The 23,830-nt window shown below is 46.8% G+C and overlaps 2 protein-coding genes across 6 annotated transcripts in view; both read left to right on the top strand.

Moving 5' to 3' along the window:
* Nucleotides 1–542: 542 nt before the first annotated feature.
* Nucleotides 543–3,611, top strand: LOC142903054 (putative methyltransferase DDB_G0268948). The gene is made up of 6 exons (XM_076048491.1): nucleotides 543–750; nucleotides 909–1,069; nucleotides 1,741–1,957; nucleotides 2,401–2,504; nucleotides 2,611–2,748; nucleotides 2,897–3,611. The coding sequence occupies exons 1-6, from the start codon at nucleotides 547–549 to the stop codon at nucleotides 2,991–2,993; spliced, it is 921 nt and encodes a 306-aa protein (XP_075904606.1). The 5' UTR covers nucleotides 543–546; the 3' UTR covers nucleotides 2,994–3,611.
* A 475-nt stretch (nucleotides 3,612–4,086) lies between these two features.
* Nucleotides 4,087–23,830, top strand: part of ube2f (ubiquitin-conjugating enzyme E2F (putative)) — a 20,314-nt gene continuing 570 nt past the window's right edge. Inside the window, exons 1-10 of one of the 5 annotated variants that reach the window (XM_076048474.1) lie at nucleotides 4,123–4,442; nucleotides 5,798–5,966; nucleotides 6,973–7,002; nucleotides 8,393–8,458; nucleotides 12,787–12,854; nucleotides 14,265–14,335; nucleotides 14,514–14,571; nucleotides 16,884–16,916; nucleotides 17,965–18,027; nucleotides 23,770–23,830. The exon at nucleotides 23,770–23,830 is cut by the window's right edge and continues 570 nt beyond it. In XM_076048474.1, the coding sequence (XP_075904589.1) occupies nucleotides 5,852–5,966; nucleotides 6,973–7,002; nucleotides 8,393–8,458; nucleotides 12,787–12,854; nucleotides 14,265–14,335; nucleotides 14,514–14,571; nucleotides 16,884–16,916; nucleotides 17,965–18,027; nucleotides 23,770–23,820 (555 nt within the window). In that variant the 5' untranslated portion in view covers nucleotides 4,123–4,442; nucleotides 5,798–5,851 and the 3' untranslated portion in view covers nucleotides 23,821–23,830. Of the gene's footprint in view, nucleotides 4,443–5,797; nucleotides 5,967–6,972; nucleotides 7,003–8,392; nucleotides 8,459–12,786; nucleotides 12,855–14,264; nucleotides 14,336–14,513; nucleotides 14,572–16,719; nucleotides 16,792–16,883; nucleotides 16,917–17,964; nucleotides 18,028–23,769 lie in introns of those variants that run through there. The other 4 variants (XM_076048477.1, XM_076048475.1, XM_076048478.1 and 1 more) reach the window with 4 other exon arrangements.

A 23,830-nucleotide genomic window follows, 5' to 3' on the forward strand; every position in this document is an offset into this window, starting at 1 on the left:
ATTGTGGATCATATTTCTGAACAGTTGCAAGTGCAATTAGCAAGCATCAAACAAAAACAAAACAATCTTCATTCTAGGGACACAAGGAAATTTTTTCTTCTTTTATTTTTTGAAAAGTTTTTTATTTTATTTTATTTTTTAATCCATAAACTTCACACTGTTCTTCAGTCAGGAGAGTATTCCACTTAGAAACCTCATTGTGCACAAACCTTATTGTGCTCCAACCACATCATCCCAGAAACCTCATGTGACCTAAAAGATGACCCTTGGCCAACACAAACCTTTGCTCCAAACACTGAGTTAGCATTTAACACAACTGTTGAGAAACCACAAAAGTTCCCTGTCATGCTTATTTAAAAAAAAAAAAAAAAAAAGAGTCCATAGAAAAGAGTGGAAACGTTGAACTGTCCCTTTAAATGGCCTCATTTTCAATTAAAGCACGTTGTGGGGGGCGGAACCTCCCGGTTCTCAGGCGTTTCACTGTTTTTTCTCGTGTGTGTGTGTGTGTGTGTGTGTGTGTGTGTGTGTGTGTGCACAGGAAGTGGAATGTTGAGAATGTGTGGTGAAACTTCCACCGGACATCAGACCGGTCCTTCGATTTGTCCTGAAACAAATAAGACTCATCGGCTGAACTCTGCCATGACGCACCGTCTTTTTGAAGGCAGGGAGCACGCGGCTTCCTACTGGAAGTACAGGATGGCTCCCTCCGATCAACTCATCCAGCAGGTGCTCGACTTCCTGGGAAAACGGGTAAGCCGAGGTGTCGACGCGCAAACGGCAGATCAGATGGCTGCAGGTGATCAGAAATAACTGTGCGGTTATTGTTTCATCTTGTGTGTGTGTGTGTGTGTGTGTGTGTGTGTGTGTGTGTGTGTGTGTGTGTGTGTGTGTGTGTGTGTGTGTGTCAGCGGGGCCGACCCTTCGAGCTGGCCGTGGACGTGGGTTGTGGCTCCGGCCAGGGGACGGGGCTGCTGGCCGAGCACTTTGGCTCGGTGGTGGGGACGGACGTCAGTCGTGCGCAGCTGGAGATGGCTGAGCTGCATGCCAACAAGCACAACGTCACCTACAGGTAGGAGGAGACACAGATACACGCGCGGGGGGTGTGTGGAGCACTACCAACTCATTGCGTTCTGAAAATGAATTTGACTTTTTCAAGTCAAGGAAAGAAAACGAAAAGCATTTTTTTTTTTTTTTGCATCACGCTGATGGTTGACGCTCTGAAACTGTGCACAGCTTCCTAGCTGCACGGTTGACCGGGCAGAAACAATGAGGCTGTTGTCCAGTGCAAGTCACCCTTGTTTAGTGCTGTAATCTCTGGCCTAACACAAACAGTGTTTAAACACGCTGCATGGATTAGACTAGGACGTTGTTATTATGAACATTTTCCATTGTGATATTATTTCATTATTGGTTTGGTTTATTGGATCCTCATTAGCTATCACACCAGTGGAAGAGAATCTTCCTGGAGTCCTCAAATTCATTTTAAAAAAAGCAACATACAACATTTCTTGTACATATAACATAAGTACAGCGGAGTCGCTTGTATACTTACAATACAAAACAAGACAAAACAACCACAAAATAATAGAAATAAAATAAATATAACAGCCCAAACTGCAGTAAGTTACAGAACAAAACTAGTAATTTCAACCCAAACAAAGACAGAATCATTGGATAAAACATACCAGGAACAGTATTACAATATAAAGAAACGTTTGATTTTCCTGCCTTGACTTCAAGAGAGTGTGCGGCCGAGCAGCTGCCCCTGAACGACGGCTCGGCCGACCTGCTGACGGCCATGTCGGCCTTCCACTGGTTCGACCGGCCGCTCTTCCTGCAGGAAGCCCACAGGATCCTGAAGCCTGGCGGCTGCCTGGCGCTGCTCAACTACACCATGGAGATGGAGCTCAGTTACCCCGGCTGTTGCTCGCAGGCGCTCAATCAAGTGTGCAAAGAGGTACAGTGAACATGTGATGACTCAGTGGCTCATCATGATTTATCAGTAGACACGCATGTGCACAAAGCTTGAGTTGACCTGCGAAAAATATATATAAATATTGTTCACTCTCACAAGGCTCAGGCGAGCTCAGCCTCATCAAGTTAGTAAAAACGACCCTGCACTAAATGTGTTTTGTCAGATTTCTTGTATCCCTGGCTCAGAGGGCAAAATACCTCCAGGTGGCTTTGATGCTTGTGGAGCTAAATCGACAGTGCCATCTAGTGGATAATTTGGGCTAAAAGCCAAAAAAAAAAGAAATCACCACAATAAATAAATTAGAGCTCTTGGAGGGCATTTTAATATGTAAATTACGGCCATGAGTTGATAAAGTGACACCACAAATGTTTGTTTCACCCTGCTGATATCAAACCACTGCTGCTGTTTTTCCTTCTCCCTTCCAGTTGTACGCAGCCCTGTCTCCCTTCCGCAGCCCCCACCTCGGAGCCAGCTCCCTCAACCTGTACAGGGAGTCGTACCAATCCATCCCTTACCCCGACAAGGAGTGGTTAGTCAACGCATTTTACGCCTTGCCATCTCTGCAATTTTTTATTTTCTTGTTTTAATGCAGAACCCTTGCTGTTTTTTGTTTTTTTTAATGTATTATACTGCAGGCACGAGCATTTGTGGTTAAAAAAGACGATGCCTCTGGAAAACTTCATAGGTCTCGTAGAATCCTTCTCCCTTTACCAGGCCCTGCTGAGAAAAGACCCGCAGGAAGCTGCCAGGTTGTCCGCAGACATCTGCCAAAGGTAACCGTGAAGACACATACACACACACGCACACACACACACACACACACACACACACACACACACACACACACACACACTTATGGTTCACAATTAATCCCAAATGATTGACCAGCCTCCTCGCTGCCTGCTGTGCCTCTCTCTACAGGTTGATGTCGATCATGAAGGTGTCCTCGGCAGCAGCGGAGGTGCAGGTGTCTGTGCCGTATTACTGCATGCTGGCGTGTAAACCACAGACAATTTGACTGCTGTCCAAGTGTTTAAAAAGGCTGTGCATGCAGTCAGTTTCCTTGTACAACGGCAAAGATTGCCTTTGTTTTTACATCCTGCACTCATCAGTCGTTATAATCACACTATTTTGAAACTGCCTGGAGTTTATAATCTAATTCCTGTTACCCACTGTTTGTTCTATAAATGGTATTTGTGGATATTTTTGTTGTTGTCATTTTTACTTTACTACATTTAATAGTCTGCATCTCACAGTGTTGTAAACCATCCTGCACGGCAGCACTGGAATCAAACTAATGGGACATCAGATGGGATATGCATTGTCACAACGTGGGTATTAGTCATATTAGTCATGTGGCTGCTGAGGTTTCTTTCCCTTAAACTCAGTGGACACCACACTCACATGTGGGTCATGTGGTGCAGTGGGGGAAAGCAGAGACAAAGATGCAATGCTGCTTTTATATGATAAATATCAAAGCCACTGGGGCGACTGTCACTGCTGCTCCTGTCACTGTCACAGTCAATTCCTGATTGCAACCGACAGCCAGATGTCACTGGACTGTGTGCTCAGAGAAGCTGGTGCCACAATTTCTACAAGGTCAAAAGTTAAAAAATAAACTAAGAGATCAGTTTTAGTTTGTTTTTTTTGTGTGTAGAATGTTTGTTAGTGTCTAAATACCCACAATGCTGTCCAGGGGTAGACAAAATATGCTCCAATTCTCTGCCCCAGGAATAACAGAGACTACTTGTTTTTAACACCTTCAACCAGGGCCAAGGACACAATGTTTTTTTTTTTTCTTCTTTTTTTTTTAATGAGACAGTTGCAGTGCTATAAAGTCCTTACCAACTGCGGTGTTTGTAGACAGTTAATAATAATAATAATAATAATAATAATAATAATAATAATAATAATAATAATGATGATACATAGTTTGTGTGTATGTATGTATGTATGTATGTATGTATGTATGTATGTATGTATGTGTGTGTGTGTGTGTGTGTGTGTGTGTGTTATTTTATATATTTATTTTAAAAGAAAATCTTAAAGCAAAGAGACGTATGTGAAAACCAGTTACAATTAAGGGAATAAGATAAGCGGTATTGACATGGGAGTGGGAATTATCGTCCTATTATGACTTTGTCACAACAGACTTACAATGTATCCGCAAGGACGCGTTTGTGACTGCGGAACAATTTATCTGGCGCCGTATCTACACGGACAACAATATCAGCCGGCACTCGCAGCGCTTCCGCCGCCCAAAGAAACCGGAACGAAGTTTTCAGATATTTGACATCTGTGTGCAATTTAACGTTCTCTTCGAGGCATCCTGCTGTCAGACCTGGAGTATTCAGAGCTGGAAGAAGCTACTAAAACCTCCGGCCGGAGTTTCGGGCTGCCGTTGCCGTAATCGCAGGAGGACAGCCGATTATGGTGTAGCAACGGAGCGCTAGCTCTGAGACTGCAGGTAAAACAAAAATAAAAATAAAAATAAAAAATAATCCGCGATCTAACACTTGAGCTAACGCCGACTGACAGTGAGACTTTGTTGATGGTTTTTTTTGGCATAGCAATCAAATTCTAATCACTTCTGTCGGCACAAACAGTAACCACATACGCTAAGAATGACCGGGGCTTGATTAGCAAAGCAGCGATTAACTGCGATCGGGGATCGTAATTACGCAAAGTAAACGGTCTCCAACTGCAGTGGCCAGCGGGGTGCAGTTCACACAGTCAGCATAATGCGGAGCATTGTTTCAGTAACTTTTAGTTCCAAATACCCGCCTTTAAATCGGATAAATATTTGCCTGAGCCGCCCAAGTTTAGTCAAGTGGCGTCGGTTTGGGCGTTTTAAAAGCTTCACCGACTTTACCTCCAGGATGTTTCAAACCCAGAAGCTGACATATCACTTTAACATAATGCCAGTGACATAAGAAATAAGGGGTGGAGCTTCCAATTTCAAGACTTTCTGTCATCGTAGAAGGACGTTGGTGAGTTTAGTTGGAAGTAGGAACAAATGGAATCATACATGTATCACTGGGCTGAATGTAAAAGCCTTCGCACCAGGTACTGTGTCAGCGAGCAGCGCCTGTGTGCAGTGACAGACACCCACAGCCGAGGCAGGTGGGTGCGACCCCCTGACACCCGATACCCGAGCTGCACCAGCAGCTTCCCAAATGGGCTCCACCGACTGCACCCTGTGCGTGATTTAAAGGGCTCAGTTGCAAACGTCCCAAACAATCCACAGCTTTAGCAGATCACACACTTCAGTAGATACACATGTATCAATCATCCGCACCTCACTAGAAACTTTGCTAGATTTCCCCCCCTCTGCCCTGATTGCTGTTACTGCAGTGCTGTTAAAGGTGGCTTGCTGCCTTACCAAGGACTGAGACCTGATGGTGCACGAGTTGTAGGAGAGCTTGCTGTAGAATCGGGGTGTTGGCAGAGCAGGAAATACAATTGGATTTCTCGTCCTCCTGCTGTTAAACAGAGTGTTTGGAACATTATCTGGTAATCGCAGGATGCAGCTCCCACTTGAAGATGATGAGTGACGCTTGTATCTGAAGGCCCCCCTTTGTGACTTGCATTTTCTTTGAGAGGATATAATGAGACATAAAAGGGATCTTGGTCTTTGAGCCGCAGGCAACCGGAGGGTAGTTTGGAGTTATGGATTCACAGGTGCTCTACAAAATGTTCTCATTTATGCTTTTGGAATTGTTCAAAGTGTTTGTGTGTTTTTGAGGTGTCAGAGAGTGTTTTTTCCCTCTCCGCCCAACATAACATGATGTCCTTGTCCTTTGCGGTCTTGGTGGTTCTCAGTCATAGTAGCAGCGGTGCGACGTGGGCCAGTAGGCAGATCAGTGCAGAGCAGCCATGCTGACACTGGCCAGTAAGCTGAAGAGAGACGACGGCGGGAGGACGGCTCGCACCTCCGCAGCCTCTGACTCCACCCACAGGGTCTCCATCAGGGACCGCCTCCTTACCAAAGGTACCTGGGTCAGAGCCCTCCATCGCACATTAGTAAGATGAAAGTAGAAAGGAAAGTTTTAGAACGACAGACAGTTGCCTGAATTCACTTTTCATATTTATGTCCTGATCTTGTAATACAGAGCACAGAGAGTTTTGATACAGACTGAATTCCGTATTCAAAGACATTTAATGGAATTAACATTGTAATTATTATATCTTATCTAAAAATAAATAAATAAATAAATAAATAAATTTATCATATATTTGGTCAGCTAAATGTTACTTTTGCATGCGAGCAGTAGCAACCTTTTGTTGTTCCAAATCAGTGGGCAGACAGTTCAGTTTCTATTCTCTGCTCCAGCAGAGAGGAACAAATGATGAGCAGTCTGGGCCAACAAAAGCATCTTAAATCCAGCACAGTCTTGCTGATAATGTGTTTTAGAACTTCCGCTGTGGTTTTTATTCTCCTTCCGTGCAAAGAGAATTAAACCGCTGCTAAAATGCTGACTTGATTAAATCATCAGACATTGTCAGATGTTTTGTACTAAGAGATGAAATCTGTCTCTGGCTGATATCGTGTCCCTGAAAAGTCCTTTTCTTCATCTAGAACAGAATGAGGATGCAACTTGTAGGATCTCCAGCAGAGAGACAGTCTCAGAGAACATTTGTGAAATGAAACGGCAGGGGGAAAAATAGACTTTCCAAAATGACAAAGCTGCTCTGTTCTTTTTTTCATCAAGTTTCTAAGATCTTCCACCAGCTGACAGTAAAATAAATCCTCCCTGACTTCCCCCAGAGGCAGCTGTGGCTAAACACCCATTTACTTGTGACATGTTTTTCTGCTGCTTCTCTTATTCACTTTATTTTCGTCCCCTCTGCTCAATTGAGTCATTCAGTTTTTTTTTTTCAGGTCTGATGAATTGTTATGTTCCGAACTTGCTCCAAGTCATCTCTGTCTGTGCATTTGTCTCTGCCTTAGTTTTATTCCTCATCTTTAAACTAATTCATTTATCTTCTCTTTGCAGAAGTTGCCGAGCTTGAAGCCAATCTGCCTAGTAAGTGTGTGTTAAGACTCTGCACGCTGCAACACTCAGGCAGATGTGCCGTGGTTTTATGAAGACACGGCACTGAAAATAAAATAAGTGATTTATATTAAGTTAAGAATGAGTCCACCTGTGAGAAAGCAGCTGTCTCATGTCACCATGCATCTGTAGTAGAACTTAGATCTGCACAGGGTTCCACGACCTTAAGATCAAATGGTGAAATTTGCTCAGTCTCATCATTGCTGAACATTTTCACCTTGTCATGCATTTACCGTTTCATTTCATAGTTTTTAAGCACTGCGTGTGTGCATTTGCATAAATGATGTATGCGCCCTGTGTAGCATTTGGAAAAGACAAAGTAGCTTTCAGGTGAGATCAAAATTCTCATCTGTTATCCAGAGTTTACATTACAAGAGCAGTTCTGCCTGTATAGAAAAGAACTTTACAACATTTTTTTTTGTGACCCAATGTTGCCCCTGCAGCTCCAGCGCTGAGCAAATTATCAGTCAAACCGCAGAGTCACGTTTTCCCTGATAGCAGTTTGTCTTTCGGCGCCACGCTCACACGGACGAGGGGTCATGTGGAAGCTGAGGCGACTCAAACTAAAAGCAGCGACGTCTGTGTGGCTCTGCATCTGAAACCTAACGACAAACGCCTGTTATGACCATAAATTATTCCTTTCCCGCAGTGAATCTGTCTGGGTCAAAACCTTAAAGTGAAGCAGCAGTAAAATAGTTGCACATTTTTCTTCCTATCCTCAAATGATGTCTTACCTTGGCGGCTTTGAGATTGGAAGTGCAGTTTGAGCAGGATTGATGGTGCTTTTAATCTCTGTCGCTGTGTGTCTGTGCTGCATGAGTCATTGTTCTTCTGGGAACTTGTGTGGCAAAGGGCTGGTATTTTAATTGGCTTCCAATTAATTTGCCTCCGTTTGACTGGCCAGTGGTGATGGTGGGAAAACCTGCAACTCTTCAACTGACTAAACCAAAAAGATGAATGATTTTTATTTTTTTTCATAAAGCTATTGACTGGCACTACAGTGGTGTTAAGGGTGGATGATTTCAATACTTAAGAGCATGCAAAATATGTTGTTTAAGGAGCCTTGTACATCATCTGCCTATAATTCAACAAAATAAAAAAAGAACATCCAATTTAGAGCTTCCTGAAAAGTGTGTGGTTCGGAAAACTCTTCTCCATGTAGTACACGCCATGTCCCAGCAGGGGGAACCGTGGTGCCACATGGACACAGTGGCATCTTCTGATGTGGTTTGCAGTTATTGAAATATATTACAAGGTTTTAAGAGAAAAAAAAAAAGACCATGCTAGCTTTTCATTCCTCCACACTGACCATCAAACCGTCATGATTGATAATAACCCTCCACCCCTGTGTGTTCCTGGCCAGGTACATGCAAAGCCAGTTTCCCAGATGAGGACAAGCTGCATCACTTTCAACTGGCAGTGTCTCCAGGTAAGAGAACAACAACAGTTGTGTTGATAGGAAAGGAGACGGCTTTGCCACATTTCCACTGTGCCAATGGTTTTTATGCAACTTATTAATTGTCGTCATCATCATATTTTCCAGTTTAAATGGTTTTAATGAACGTGCTGAATGAAACTGACGTCTGACTGGGTCATATTTTGTTGCCTGGGTGAACAATAAAGGAGCTGTGATTTTAAGCAATAGTTTGAACCTAAAGGCTCCTCCAGTCGTGATTCAAAATATTTTTTGAGGAAGTGGGCAGCGGCCAAACATCCAAACCAGGACACTTCAGAGTCAATCTTCTGCTGCCTGGAGATTTTTAAAGGCAGCGCGGTTGAATTATAGGCGGTTAACTTTCTTATCAAAATAAACAGTGACAAGCGCAGCAGATGGTCGGGGTCAGCAGAGTCGCAGCCAACCTGCGTTTCCTGCCTGAAATCACTGGACTCTTCCTTGCAGGCAGGAAGATGCAGCTGCAACCACACGACGGGTTTTCACTCGTAAAAACTGACCCTTATCTTCAACACTGCCCACACACACACTGCGCTTGTTTTGTTTGGTTTCAAACCAGCTGCACTGTACGCCGTATATATCCAATCAGCCAGGGGTTGGTAGAAGCTCGCTGGGTGCAGCTGCACGGTTAAAAAGCACAAACGGAATCGCCGCCTACGACGTGCACAACAATAAAACACGGACCGTGTCGCGGCCTGCAGCTGCTCCAGGTCCCTGGCAGTGACACTGAGTGAGATGTTCGCTCCAGATGTCCCTGACAGTGTGAACACACCATTCCATAGAGTGAGCGCCAGTGTTGTGGTGCTGCTGGTGGTTGCGTCTGGGCCTGAAAGTCACAGGATGGCCCTCCAGTCTTCCAGCCTCGCAGTGTTTCCAGCACAAGCTGCTTTCTCACCATTCTTCCCTGTCAAATGTGCTACAATAGTCGACACTCTGGCTGTGAAACCAGTGACACACTGTTTTTCCTGCTACTGAGCGTCTTTTCCTTCGTGAACTCAACGCTGCTTTCTTCATTTCAAAGGCTTGTGTGACCTTTTTTTTTTTAATCCTTGAGATTGATACAAAAGATGGAGATGCAACACTTGCTGTGGCTTCAGCAGACACTTCTTCATTAGCAAATATCTCTGTGTGACTCACTTTCACAGTGGGTTATGGGTCACCGTCTAGTGCTCAAAAATAAATGGTTTAATTTTCCGCAGTGATTGTAAAATTTGTCGCTTAAACAAAAAAAAAAAAAAAAAAAAGAGGCTGTATGTGATTTGCATAACACAACGAGTGCAAATCACCACCAGCAACGTCCCGGTAATTTGGTTTCTGGCTCTGCTGCCTCTCCTTCATTCCTGATCATTCACAAAAATGGCATCGGAGAGGAAAGAAGAAAAATCTTTACAGGTTCAAGTGCAGCCCTCAAGATGACAATAGCTGATTTAGTTTTTTCCAGCAGCATCTGCTGTGAACTGGAACATGTGCTGTTAGCGCCTTGCGATGGTCACATCTACTTTAATCACCGAATCAGATTCTCCAGCTACATGAATCAGTTATGAAAATAGTGTAGGCTAATTGAAATTGCACAACCTGAGAGTAGAATGGAAATGGAACTTTGCGTTATGGTTTTCAAAGACTGGTTCCTGTGCGAGTCCCACTGCACCGCAGTGCCGTGAAAAGGAGATCAGGTGCGAACAGAAGAAGCAGCAGCTGCCTTCGTCTCTCATCTCTCCATCTTCTCAAGTGGCTGTTTTTTTTTTTGGCTCTCTGCAAAATGTGTGATGTCAAGTTTGCAATAAATGAGCCACGCTGTTACACACAGAGACTTCACGCTTGAGGAGGCACGGCTCGCCGTGAAGCCTTTGTGGCAGGAGAATAAAAAATGCAAACGGAAACGAGCCTCAGGACGCTTGTTGTTGTCCAGCATTTCCTCTTTTCAAAGCAGCGTTTTGGTAGCATCACCTCCACTTGTCATCGGGGCAGTTTATAGCTCAGCCGTTACGTAAGTGCCTCTTTCCCTTTTTTGCCTGTTTAGTTTCTCGCAAAAAAAAAAAAAAAAGAGAAGAAAACATTTTTTAGGTGATGTCCCACTCCAGCAGGTATGTGTGGACCGGTGGTGAGCTCTTTATTGAGACGACTCTTAAAAAAACACTAAAAAAAGAATTGATGACATACAGCTATTTTATTACTTACAATTAATGTCATTTTTTTTCAAGTTCGGCAGGCCGGGTCAAAAAGCTTAACGGGGCTGCATATGGCCCCCGGGCCGTAGTTTGCCCTCGTCTGCTCTAATCGGTCTGACCGGGTCGGACGGCCGGCGTGACATCACGAGGGCCAGAGAGCCGCAGCGCTTTTCTCAGATTCCGCTGAAAGTTGAGCTTCTTTTTGTCCTCCGCCCAGGCAGCAGCAGCAGCAGCAGCAGCAGCAGCAGCTCCAGCTCCTCGCTGTGACCTCGTCCTCCCAGAGTCCCTGTGTCTCTGAGGAATGGGGACAGCAGCAACACTGCGGGGTGAACAGGCTCTCGCACGTCTTTGTTCGGCGCGTTCCAAACGCAGCCATGGAAGACAATTAACACGCATTGTCTTTCTTTCATTGTCTTCTGGCTTCTGTTGTGCTTCTACGCACTGTGGAGCAGGACGGCGTGGAAGCACGGCAGCACAACTCTTGTTGTTGTTGTTGTTGTTGTCTTAATTGTCATTGCACGGCAGGGCTTCCGTCTGATCCGGTGTGAAGCTGTTGTGAGATCTTGCTCACGCAAAACTCAGCGATCTAATTGGACGGAGAGGCGGAGTTTTTCCTTTTCTATTTCTTGGTGGTCAGCCAATCGGATGGCAGCGAGGCTGAGTGGCCGTCGCAAGTTCATCGCCACGTTTGTGTGGCGGTGCTGTTTTTGCCTCTACTTGTGTTACCGGAGCCCCCCCCCTCCCGTAGTGTGTGTGTGTTTTGCACTTTACACCAGAGTCTTATCCAATCAGGGCCATGCTGGAGGCTTTCTCAGCTGGACTGGTCTGCAGCTCTCTGGTGTCTGACACCTGCTGCTGCTGCTGCTGCTGCTGCTGCTGCTGCTGCTGCTGCTTTGCAGACCTCCAGACGGCTCTCGGCTCTCCTCGGGTTCTTTGCTCCAGCGCTTGCTCTCCTGCAGTGTCTCAGTGTGGAAAGTGTTTCCGGTCCTTTTTAAAGCACTGGCTGTGAACAAACCCTCCGCTCGGCGTCCTGTGACAATAACCGCTAATTGTTGCGATGCTGTCGACTGCGCTCATGAATTTTTCAGGACCTGCGAGAAGCTCGCCGCCGCCTCCGCTGCCTCACTCAACTTATTCTCTCTCGTCCCTTTGTTCCCTCTCTCTCTCGCTCTCTCTCTCTCGCTCTCGCTCTCGCTCTCTCTCTCTCTCTCTCTCTCTCGCTCTCTCGCTCTCTCTCTCTCTCTCTTTCTCTCTCTCTCTCTCTCCCTCTCCTGCTCAACACATTTCCTTTCAAGCCTTCAACTTTTTCCGCCTCTCTTTCTTCTTGTCTTTCCATCCATGACCCAGTCGAGTCTGTGGACAGTCATTATACTTTTTTTCAGTTTTACTTTGTCTGGACCGCTTTCTTTCCTTTTTGAAGGCCTTAATACATCAGGTTGATCACCACTGTCACTGCACAAAGACGTTGGTGAGACAGACAGACAGAGAGAGAGAGAGAGAGGGAGAGGAAGAGAGAGAGACACTCGCCTTTATGCACATTTTGAATAAAACATTTTGTGTGCGCTGGCACGCCGTTTGCCGCAGTAACCACCGCCGCTGCGTCTCTTTAACGGGAGGCGGAGCTTCCCCGTCCGTGTGTAAGCGTTGCCTTTTGAAAAGGTGCCGAGCCGTGCAGATCAAAAGGCCGCAGCCAAAGTGCCGTTTCCTTCCTGCCTAATTAGCCTGAGACGGTTCATGATGTTGTGCGTCTATTTTGGACGGGATTAATGGGACGTCTTTGGCTGAATGCAGCTGTTGTGCTCCGTCTGCAGCTGTTTGGAAACTGCTGATGCTGCTGCAAAGCTTCACGTTATAGCGTTAAAATTATCACGTAAAACTGTGAAAAAGAAATACTGAGCACTGTTTCTTTCTGCCATGGCACCTGTTTTTTTTTCCCAGGGTGGCAGTGATGCACTTCCGTAATAATAGACGTTGGAATCTGTCCAAACATTTTTTATTATTACTATTGTTGTTATTATGTTGGTCTTTGGATATCTTCTGTCTCCTGAGACCTCGGTCTCTCCCAAGACCTTCACTGTGTTCCTCACAATCTATTAGGGGAAAAAAAACTATTGTTTTTGTGTTTGTGCTTTTCAGATGAAGGCTACTACCAAAGTGGAAAATTTCAGTTTGAGATAGACGTCCCTGAAGCCTATAACATGGTGGTGAGTAGTCCAGCATCTTCACCTCCGACCCCTCCCTCCACCCCTTCTCCTCAGTCTGTGGAGCGATGACCTCAGATAACCCTCTGCTGCCACCAGCTAGGTGCGATGTGTCCAAAGTGTCACCAGGTTTAATTTATCTGGGAAATAAATATTCTGCTGCGTGACGCTGACAGATTTATTTGCTTGGTTTTGCTGTGTTTCAACGGAGGGTTTGTGTGCTTGTTTGCGACTCACAGGTCTTATCTCACGTGCCACAGTGTTTGCACACACACGCACAGTGTTATTTGTGCTAGTTTTGTGTTTTGTTTGTATTGCTTTTCTTTTCGCTACGCTATTGTTGTCTTGTCCTCTTTTTGTCCGGGCGCCGCACGCTGACCCACAATCTGTCTTTCGCACACGTCTGGCCGAGGCATTTTAATGGCTCCTGCTTCGACTCAATGGCAGATAATACACATAAATCACGGAGTCCTTATTGATTTTATTTCTTTTATGGAGTAGAGAAGCAGAAGTGTTTGAGTGATGGACTGCGAGCGAGAACTGCGTGACCAGATTGAACGATGCAGCCTGCACGGCTTTTTCTGACTACAACATTTTCTATTAATCAAGTCTTAAAGGGTTTCTAACCTGTGTGTGTGTGTGTGTGTGTGTGTGTGTGTGTGTGTGTGTGTGTGTGTGTGTGTGTGTGTGTGTGTGTGTGTGTGTGTGTGTGTGTGTGTGTGTGTGTGTGTGTCAGCTGCACTGCTGCTGCCTCCCAGCAGTGCTCAGAGCTGAGGGAACTGTAGAATTGCCCAGTAATGAGCTGCAGATCAGTGTTGGGAGACATCAGGGCTGCTCAGGCTTGTGATTAATGACTGGGGGGCTGAAATGACCAACAGTGTGTGTGTGATCTGAACATTATCTCTTGTATAGGAGGAAAAAAGCCCTCTGCTCAGGAGTAGATAGTTTCCACCAGGTCTTGTCAGCTGGTTCTGCTTGGAGAATCCCCAGTAGTCCAATGGTGTTGGCACTCTGCGGGGTTGGTAGCCTAAATATATCATTAATTAGCCAGCAGCAGGGAAAAGAAGCACTTGGACATTTTTGCAATACTAAGTAGCTTCTTGCATTTATTCATCGTTGCTGCACACACGTGTAATGAAGGAGGAGAATGAGAGAGGACTCGGGTTGGCCAGCTTTGTTTTTGCTGTTTCAGTCCTAACCTGAGGCTCTTGTTGAAGTTGTTGATTGCTGAAAAATTCCCATGGCAGACGAGTTCCTTAGCAACAGTTAGCAATAACGTAAAAAAAACAGAAAAAAAGACTCTCTAGTGTTCAGCAACAACACATCCAACTTCTCAACGACCTTTTGCCGTAACGACGACATTTTTAACACAGACTCTTTCTTGTCCTCACGATGCTGCTCGTTGACCTCCAGCCTCCCAAGGTCAAGTGTCTGACGAGAATATGGCACCCCAACATCACGGAAAACGGAGAAATCTGCTTGAGGTAAAGCTTCCACGCTCACAGCTTCCCAGTTTGTGCTGGTTTTTTAACCTTTATCCTTACAATTACTGCTGTGCAACAACTACAACTGTGAACAGTGTGCAGTGCATCACACTGAGGACCCAAACACAGGTTTCACTCATTTATTATCCCTTTTTCCTCATTCCCTTTTTTTATGCAGCCTGTTGAGGGAACATTCAATTGATGGCACAGGTTGGGCCCCAACCAGGACGTTAAAAGTGAGTCTCTGTGTGTGTTTGTGTGTGCGTGTGTGTCTGTGTGTGTTGGTGTGGCCGTGTGTGAATGCATGTGTGTGCGTGTATATATGTTTAATACTTTTTCTTTTATGTGTATAACTGTGCAAAGCAAATGTATTGCCTTTGTGGACGTGGATACATTGAATTGAACCTTGAACAGCTTCCTGTTGATTGCAGCCAACGTGAATCTCTTTGCAAAAACTGCAGCTGGGATTTTTGATGAAATTTTTAAATAAAGCTCTGCAGGCTAAAGTGGGGACGCAGCAGCATTTTACTGCTGTTGACTGTTACCCTCCGGGTGCTCGAAGCGCCCTGTTGGGAGTTAAACTTCACCATTAAAGGCTCTATTGATGCACACAGATGAGTGGAGCAGACACTCAGTGGCGCACCATCGTATTTTAGGAACAGCTGCTCAAGTTTAAACCACCCGTTTGCGTCGCCATCCGTCTTGGAGGTTTGAATGCGGCGATAAACGCCGTAGTTTACGCCGCTGCGCTCATCTCCAAAACATTCTGATCCCAATCTGACGCCGAGCGCGGTCATCATTCAAGGTAGTAAAACTGTGGGCGCGGACGCTCGGGCCGCCACTGCGTCTCAGAAGTGCAGCCACGGAGATGATAAGCGGCCCGGTCCTCTGCGGGGTTTACAAGTGCGGGGCCTCGCTGTGTAAATCCTCTTGGCAACTCTGGAGATTCCTGCCAAGGCTGCTCTTGAACTTCCTGCCAGTGTTTCTCTCAGGCCAAAGGCTTCTCGTCATCACTGCGGCCCTTCACTTTGTTTTCTTCTTCTTCCAGCGAAATCTGTAATCTGTCCATCTTGTTTGTTCAGAACCCGTCTAAATACACAGCGTCGTGTCCGTTCAGGAAAAGCCATCCCAACAGGAAGGTTATTTGCCGTAGATGGAGAATAAAATGAAAAACATTGCAATGTGATTCCATTAGGAGCTCTGAATGAATTCAATCTGGTGGCGTCGTTGCTCTTGCACAAAGATGGATGACCTCAGGCTTTCTGTGAAGTGGAGCTGGATCGTCTGGAGCGCCCCCTTTGGTCTTGCGCGTTGCAACTCATAAATCAGTTTGCTCCAGTGATGTCAAGTAGGAGATGGGCCAAATTAGAAGCCTCTCAGTGCTCACGCACCACCAGGGTGTTGCCCACTTATCTCACTGCTACACTGTCTGTGTTTATCATGCAAACGCTGCCCTGTCAAACCTCTTGGTCTCTTCCTACTTGAACAACATGCACTCCAGTCTCACTTTGCAGTCTTTGCTGTGTGCAATACGATCCCCCCCCCCCTTCCAATGACCCCAATTCTTCAGGAAAAGCAGCTTCTTGAAATTCACCATGAGTACTTATCTCTACCGCTGTGTGTGTGTGCGTCTTGTTACAGAGACTGGCGAGTAACACTGCCAGGCTGAAGACGCACTTCTCTGAGCACTACGGCCATGAATTCACTTCAGCAGTGGTTTAACTAAGTAGGGACATAATTTAAAGCTGCTTCATCTGCCTGCAGAGGGAAGGAGGAAGGAATGCGGCGGTTCAGTCGGAGGGCACCAGCTCACTTTTAATCGGTTTCCCACCGAGGATCCCGAGCCTCACTCACACACCAGGTTTACCCAAGTGTGCACGTGGGCGTGGCTGGCGTGCGCGAGAGTTTGCAAAAAATGAAAAAAAAAACAAAACAAAAAAAAAAAACAAGTGAGAAAAGTGAGCTGAGTCACAAAGTGTTGCTGTTCGTTTTTATGAGTGGGTGGTGATGATGCCCCTCCCATTCCACTGGTCAGTGCTGCTCATCGCCACTTCAGCCCACACACACACACACACACACACACACACACACACACACACACACACACACACACACACACACACACACACACACACATATATAAAGCAGCAGCAGTTTTCCTTTTCCCTTTTTGCATGAATGCCTTTTTGCTGTAAATGGTGGAGGGGGCAGCCAGGGGCGGTGGCCTCCCAGCACGGTGCCCCTCGGCTGGGATTAAAATACAGGTACATTTCCCATCAGCGGTTCACACACACAAGTTCGCAGCAGCAGCAGGAGGAGCGGAAATGAAATCACCTGCTGCTCTGAAGCCTCTCTAGTGAGACACAAACATCTTTATTGTGCAGCAGACACTCGAGCAGTTTCTCACTTGTAGACCACCGTCTCTTTAGACTCAGTCTTCAAAGTGACAGCTGACAAATTGGATTCCGATCCACTTTTTTTTGTTTTTTTCATTTTTAACAGATAGTTAGATTTTTTTTAAATTGTGTCTTCTTGTCTTCTGTTGCAGGATGTGGTCTGGGGATTGAACTCTTTGTTCACCGTAAGTTTCCAAACATCTGAATCCAGATTATTGCTTTTTCTTTTTTTCAAGGTGTGCCGTCCACTGCTTACACAAACCGCACTTTACATTTAAAGCGACGGCCGCATATTAATCTTGATTCTTTCAGACTGAGGCGGAAGACGTCCTGTTGATAACGGCGGACAGATTGGATTCGTGCAAGAAAATTAGATCAGACTCGTGGAAATGCGTCCTCCTGCTTGGCCTCCAGCCTCCCGCTGATTTACGGCCGCAGACACTAAACTGCGGCGAGCTGCTTCCAAAGTGATTTGGACAAATTGATCGTCAGTCAGATTCTGCTCACGTTTGCCAGTGCAAACGTGAGCAAATTTAAACGCAGAGGAAAAAAATACTGGAATGGGAGATTTGAATGTGTTTGAGTGAGTGTAGGCAAACCCTCACTGTAAATGCAGAAGGTCAAACATGCCAAAGCAAACAGCAAGTCGGCAGATTGTTTAGTTCAGTCCAAACTTTGCTAATTAAAAGCTTGCATGAATCCACGGTGAACGACTGCACGCTGAGGTCGGGGCCCTGAAGTCGGCCAGCGCTGTGTGTGTGTGTGTGTGTGTGTGTGTGTGTGTGTGTGTGTGTGTGTGTGTGTGTGTGTGTGTGTGTGTGTGTGTGTGTGTGTGTGTGTGTGCACTGATGATGGTGATGCACACTGGTGCACGGTCATGCCCTGAATCGAGAAGGATTTCTTTTTATCTCTCTAATAACATTCAGCTTCTTGCCTCCCGTCCTCTGACCATCGTCTCTAGAGGCCACTGCATAATTAGGCCGCTTGTTTGTTGCAGCGTCCGTGGTGACAGCGCACACAGAAAATAGTGCTGTAGCGGGGGAAGGGAAAAAAAAAATCCCTCGCGGCTGGGACAAAGTTATTGGGAAAGTATTGAACCCAGAGAAGTTTGCTAACAAGGAGGCCGCCGGGCGTGGAGGTCCTGATGGGTCACGGCGCATCGTGTGTGCTTTGGCTTTTTTTTCTTTGTCTTTTGTCTGCCTTCCATTTAATTTTTCATGTCTTCTTCTCCAGGACCTGTTGAACTTTGATGATCCATTAAACATTGACGCAGCCGAACATCACTTGAGAGACAAGGTGAGCACTCATTACTGGGGGAAGTAAGGAAAACATTGGAGGCATGTTTGGACTTCAGAGACGACCCGATCACATAAAGTGTCTGTGTGTGTGTGTGTGTGTTTGTGTGTGTGTGTGTGTGTGTGTGTGCACTATGTGCCGCATGACGATGCAAAAATCCTCCCTGAAAAATGTGAACAAATCCCAACAGAACCGGGTTTTGGAAGAGGTTGAGAGTGAATGAATTTGTATTTGAGATTCTGGAGTCGTTTCAATCAAAGATCAGCGGAGCAGCAAAGAACAAGAACAAGTATTTGGCAGCACCAGTTCCACTGCTGCCTGTTTTAGCAGGTGGAATTGTGTGTCGTGCACAAGAGAAGGACTTTAATCTGGCCGACTGGGCTGACAAGAACCGACAGCAGTGTTGCAGATGAAACAGCCAGTGTGACGTGACGCTCGGCAGTTTTCCGTGTGGAATGAAAAGAACGGAAGAAAGAATACGCCGAAAGAAAATATTTGCAGATTTTGAAGAAGAAACGGTGACGTCAGGTGGCTACACTTCAGAGAGCAGTCTTTCACTCTCCCTCCCCCTCCTGAGTTTGCCTGTGAGCTACAGTGGCTGGCGCCCCCTCTTCCACCTCCTTCTTCTTCATTGGTTTATTTGAAGACGCAAACGTTCACCCTAAATATGAAACGCAATGTCAGGCGCCACTGGGACCGCTTTCCCATGATGCACCTTGAAGTACCCGCGCACCCACGTGTGTGATGTTTTGTCAGTGGTGTGGCGGCAGAGCGGCACTCAAAACAGGATCAGAGGGTTTCCTCCACTTCCTGCGTTGCTTTAATTGCCGCCACAGACCTTTTTAATACTGCGTGACGACCGGCGTGCTGTGCTGTCTGACTGGGAAAGCTAAGGATGCAAATGGAATCATTCTTTTACCTGTATAAATACGTGAAGGGTGTAAGAACTTGTTGAATGATAATTCCGACGCCGCTCCTCTGCTGCTGTTGCGGGTCTTTGGAGTCACAACTACTAAAAACAAAAAGTCATCCAACCGTGACCTCCACCCACAGCCTGCTGTCATCAGCCTGAGCAGTGAGTAGGTGGAGCTGTGTGTGCGCGTGCGTTTGTCCGTGGTTATGTCACACACACACACACACACACACACAAACATATGTCTCTTGAAAATTTGAAGTGGAAGTCCTGCAGTTCCCAGAATAAATTTCCTGGTTAAAGTGGCTGAAGGGGAGTCAGACAGGAGCTGTTGTGTTGTTTTGCACGCTTTAGTTGACTAAAGATTTTTATTTTTATTTTTTCTGTCCGGCTAGTGGATGATGTCATATCTGTGGCCAATCATATTGTATAACCTGGGATTTTTTTTAGTGTTTTCTAACCCTTCGAGCAGCCCTGCCGACTCCTTTCCCGTTTTTAAAAAAAGAGATGTTTTCAATCTGCATATTTTGCCAGATCATGGCCTTGTTTTTGTTGTGCTCCTCTGTCTTTGGGGAACAGTGGCGCCCCAGTGAACCAGCTGCTCAGAGCCTCAGCTCTCTGGCATCCTGACACATGGTCCATCAGCCTCAGAACGACAGAATCAGCTCCGTGGGGCTCAACTCTTAAATACAACTCAGTCCTAACGTTTGACACACAGTAATGATGCCATGGTTTCCCCGCAACATCTGCCTCGGGAACCAGTAGCTCTCTGGCACGGCAGAGCGGGGTAGCATGATGATGGTGATGATGATGATGATGATGATGGAGATGATGATGATGGTGATGATGATGATGGAGATGATGATGATGATGGTGATGATGATGATGGAGAAAGTAGCGCTGGCTGCGGGGAGTTTTCCTACAGCGATGGCGCACACAGCTGACTACACAGAGCTACAGTGGCGAGCCAGTGGTGCATTAATGTGTAAAGTGTCTCACAGAGTGAAATGCACTCGGGGTTGCAATAGCGGTGCAGACGGAGGAGCATCCTCTCCTCCTTATTGATGCAGCGCTCAGCGTCGCCTGTTTTGTCAGCAGTCTGTAAAATGCTGATGAGTCAAACTGGCTGAAGAATTCCCAAGTCTGGGTTCGGGCAAAGCAAGCAAAAAAAAAAGAAAAAACACCCAAAGCCGGCGCCACAGATCTTTGTGCTGCACTGGAGTGGGATATTGACGGGGGATCTCTTGGGGGAGGAGTTTTAGGAGGACGATCCTCCAGCTCCTCGCAGCCGCATCGATCGATCGCTGCAGGCTGCTCGTCAATGTGAGCGACTTTGCTTCACGGTTTCATCAATTATCACACACACACACACACACACACACACACCATTTACTGATCGCACCCATTTAGTGATGATGGTTGATGATCAATACGACCAGGTTTCAGCGACCAAAGGAGGCAGAAGTTGCTTAAAAATAAAGTTCTGATAAAAAAAAAATCAAACAAATGTGGCCACAACAGGTTTGATTAAAATAAAAAATAAAAATCCAAAGTTAATGGAGTTGCATTGTGTAGTGCGAGCACAGCAGCCTCTGAGACAGAGCCGCAGTGACGTGCAGCAGATTGGGGACTTTGATTCCTCCGCTGACGTCAGCGTTCACCGACACACTGCAGCCATTGTGTCCCCGACCAGCAAATACGAACCATTCCAGTTTTTACCAAACTGGGCGAGCAGCGTCTCCTCCCCGTCCCTCCGAGGGTTCAGCCTGCCCGGCTCAAGGTCGGGTGAGGACGGCTTCCTGCCACAGGGGGGAGGTTTGTCTCTCTCCATATTTTTTTCCCTCTTTCCTCTGATGTACTTGCTGACGGTCTCATTTTGCTCGCAGCACATCACCTGTGTTGATCATTAATAATGGACGAATACCCGGCCGACCCGACCCAACCCTCTGGTGTGTGTCTGTCAGGTTGTGTAGCGGCGGTGGCTTTGTGAAGCCGTAAATTCTGCCTGTAAGTGACCGTAATGTTCGTCTCTCCGTCGATTTCATTCCGAGCCATCGGTCTCGAGCCGTCGTCATCGGAAAAATGCAAAGATGGGATCATCGTCATCTCTTAATGAGACAAACAATTCAAACAAATTGATTTTTTTTCCAGAAAGACGACCGGCGCTGCAGCTTTGCCGATGCAAATCGGAAGTGAGCCGATTGCAAATAAGGGAGGAGAGGATGGAGGGTGTGTGGGGTGGGGCATTGTTTCCCAGTCTGCTGTCGTGTATATGGAACCATCACAGGCTGGCTGGTTTGTGTTTTTTTTGTTTTTTCCTTCGATGATGAGGCTCGAAACAGCTTGAATCCAAGGTGGAGTGGAACCAGGCTGGTTTCAGACACCCAAAGGCCTGCAACTGTTGTCAATGTGACGTCATGACACAAGAGTCAAAGCCTGCAGGATGCAAATGAGTGCAGCGCCCCTGGTGTGTTGCTGCGCAACAATCATGAAAACCAAAACGGTTTGGTTTACTACCAAATGCGGCCGTCGGGCTTCACTTCCTGTTGCGTCGGCCAGTCTGGGAGCTCGCAGGGTGCCACCGTGCACTGGAGCTCCATGCAAAACACAGGTCCAGGCCGCCTCATCACATGCACGGTGAACCAGTTCATGCACCCGTCCCTCCTTTCGCAGCCTGTCCACACCACTGAGATCTCGGTGTCATCTATTATTATTTATTTATTTATTTCCCCAGCTTCTTGTGGAAAACATTTTAATGTGTCCCATCTGGATTGACATTTTGATTCATTTGAATGCAGCCTACGTGCCTTCTGCACGTCGGAGAGTCTCAGCAGGACGCTGATCTCTGCGCCGACGGGCTTCACCTCCCTGTGATGCAGTCCATCAGCGGCGAATCAGAAAGTCCATCAGTGGCGCGGACTCGTTGTTCCCATGCGTGCTTTTACCCAGGCTCTTATTGCACTCCTGAAATGGAAAAATGCCATCAGGACTTAAAAGCATTACAAGAGGGGGAAGTCCTCAGTGGCTTTTATGCTTGCTCTCGGCCTCAGCAGGTGGAGGTGGAGCCTGACGCTGCGGGGCTGCAGCAGCAGTCAGGCCTGCGGTTCACCGACGGCCTCGCTGTGAAGCGTCCCTGGGGGAGCAGCTGCAGAGTTGCACCACCGCTGGTGGCTTTTTAATTCAAGACACGTGGTCTGATTTTGCCACCTGGAGTTTTGGAATATTTCTGGTGCCACTTTTATTTCACCCACAGCCCTGCCTCTGATCTGAGCGTGGAATGCAGACCAATTGGTGTTGTAGCACTGGAGATTGGTCTTTTTCTTCTTAGGGTCTCGGTCTGCTCTCGGACTCGGAGGCATTTTTGCTTTTTTTACTGGTCTCGGTGGAGGCAAGAGAAGAAATGGAGAAAGGAATAAGGAGCCAGCAGCAACAGGACAGATCCAGCGTCTCCCAGGGGACACGACCCCCCACCCCCCCCCGTCATCTCTGCTCAGGCTTTTATCGCTGGCATCTCCTCAGCATTCCTGTCCATCATCATCATCTGTCTGCTTTAACACACACACACACACACACACACACACACACACACACACACACACGCACGCACTTGGGTTTCCCCATCACCCTTTCTCCTCCCTCTCCTTTTCCCATGTCCTCCGTCTCCGGATCCCATCAGTAGCCACCCACCGGTGGTGCGTTCCTTAATCCCCCCCCCCCCCCCCCCCCCCCCTCCCAGAGCCATAGCGTAAATCAGCCCCCCCCCCATCGTCCAGGAGCGTCGCTCACACTATGAAATTTCACGGTGGACGGCGTTTAACGGGTCGCAGCTTCTCATTGACTGATGGATGAGTGCGATCAGGAGGAAGAGAGGGCGGGGCTTGTGGGGAATATGGAGGTGAGGGAGGAGGGGCTGGGGGTTTGAAGGAGGAAGCGCCATCTCTCTCTAGAGGACGCGCAAATGTGAACGAGGTCGAGTGTCTCCGAGCGCCGGGAGCCGATAGGAAGTCGGGCTGTGGAGGAATCCCGGCGGCCTCATCAGTGCGTTTGCTTCGGAATGTCGCAACGTCAGTCCTCGCTGCGAATAAAAGTTCAAAAAACGAGCCTCGTCCTCTCCTCCAGGCATCCGCAGTCGTTTCACACCTGAGTGAGAAGTGAAAATGCGTGAAGACCATCAGCAGCCTCCGTGATTCAACTGGATGGCAGCTCTCAGATCAGCTGAGTGGCTTTTTGTGCACTCGGAAAATTGCAAACAGGCCACAGGAGGGGGAAAAAGCTTTGTAGATCTCTACAAGGTTGAATATTTAGCCCTCTGTTTACAGCCTCCTGCTTAACTACTGGCTCAAACCGTTCATATGTTCTGAAGGCAACCGTGAGAGCTGCTTGGTCGCTGTATCGCTGCAGGGTGCAGGCCTTACACTCCTCCCTTTCTGATGTCACAAAGAGGGAGTTTTAAACACAAAGTTTGAGCTAATGCTGTCGAAGAAGTGGAACAAACAAAAGAAAGCAAAGATAAACCTCGACCCTAGAAATGCATATTGTCAGAAAACAGTGATAGAGTGAATTTGCAGAATTCTGGACTTTTAAACTTTTTTTTTTCCTGCCTCCAGAGCAGCGACTCAGCTCCAGCTTTCCATGTTCCCACAGCTGCTCCCTGCCGGAGGCTGCGCACTGTTTAATTACACGCTTGCCAAAGTCATTAGGCAGCAGAGAAGAAGAAGAAGAAGAAGAAGAAGAAGAAGAAGAAGTTGGTCCTGCTGAGATGCTGAACGACCCTCACTCACTCTCTCTCTCACTCACTCACTCTCTGTTCTCTCTCTCTGTCTTTGCAGGAGGATTTTCGGAATAAAGTTCAAGATTACATCAAGCACTACGCCAGATGATAGCAGCACT

The sequence above is a fragment of the Nelusetta ayraudi genome, unplaced genomic scaffold (genome assembly GCF_046127955.1).
Source record: "Nelusetta ayraudi isolate G7.1 ecotype Tasmania unplaced genomic scaffold, CSIRO-AGI_Nayr_v1 ptg000102l, whole genome shotgun sequence".
NCBI lineage: Eukaryota > Metazoa > Chordata > Actinopteri > Tetraodontiformes > Monacanthidae > Nelusetta > Nelusetta ayraudi.

Coding starts and splice junctions, on each gene's coding strand:
- LOC142903054 (XM_076048491.1), top strand. CDS start 547: ATGTTGAGAATGTGTGGTGAAACTTCCACCGGACATCAGACCGGTCCT. Junction 1,070..1,740: donor AAGCACAACGTCACCTACAG/GTAGGAGGAGAC, acceptor CTTGACTTCAAG/AGAGTGTGCGGCCGAGCAGC. Junction 1,958..2,400: donor TCAATCAAGTGTGCAAAGAG/GTACAGTGAACA, acceptor TCTCCCTTCCAG/TTGTACGCAGCCCTGTCTCC.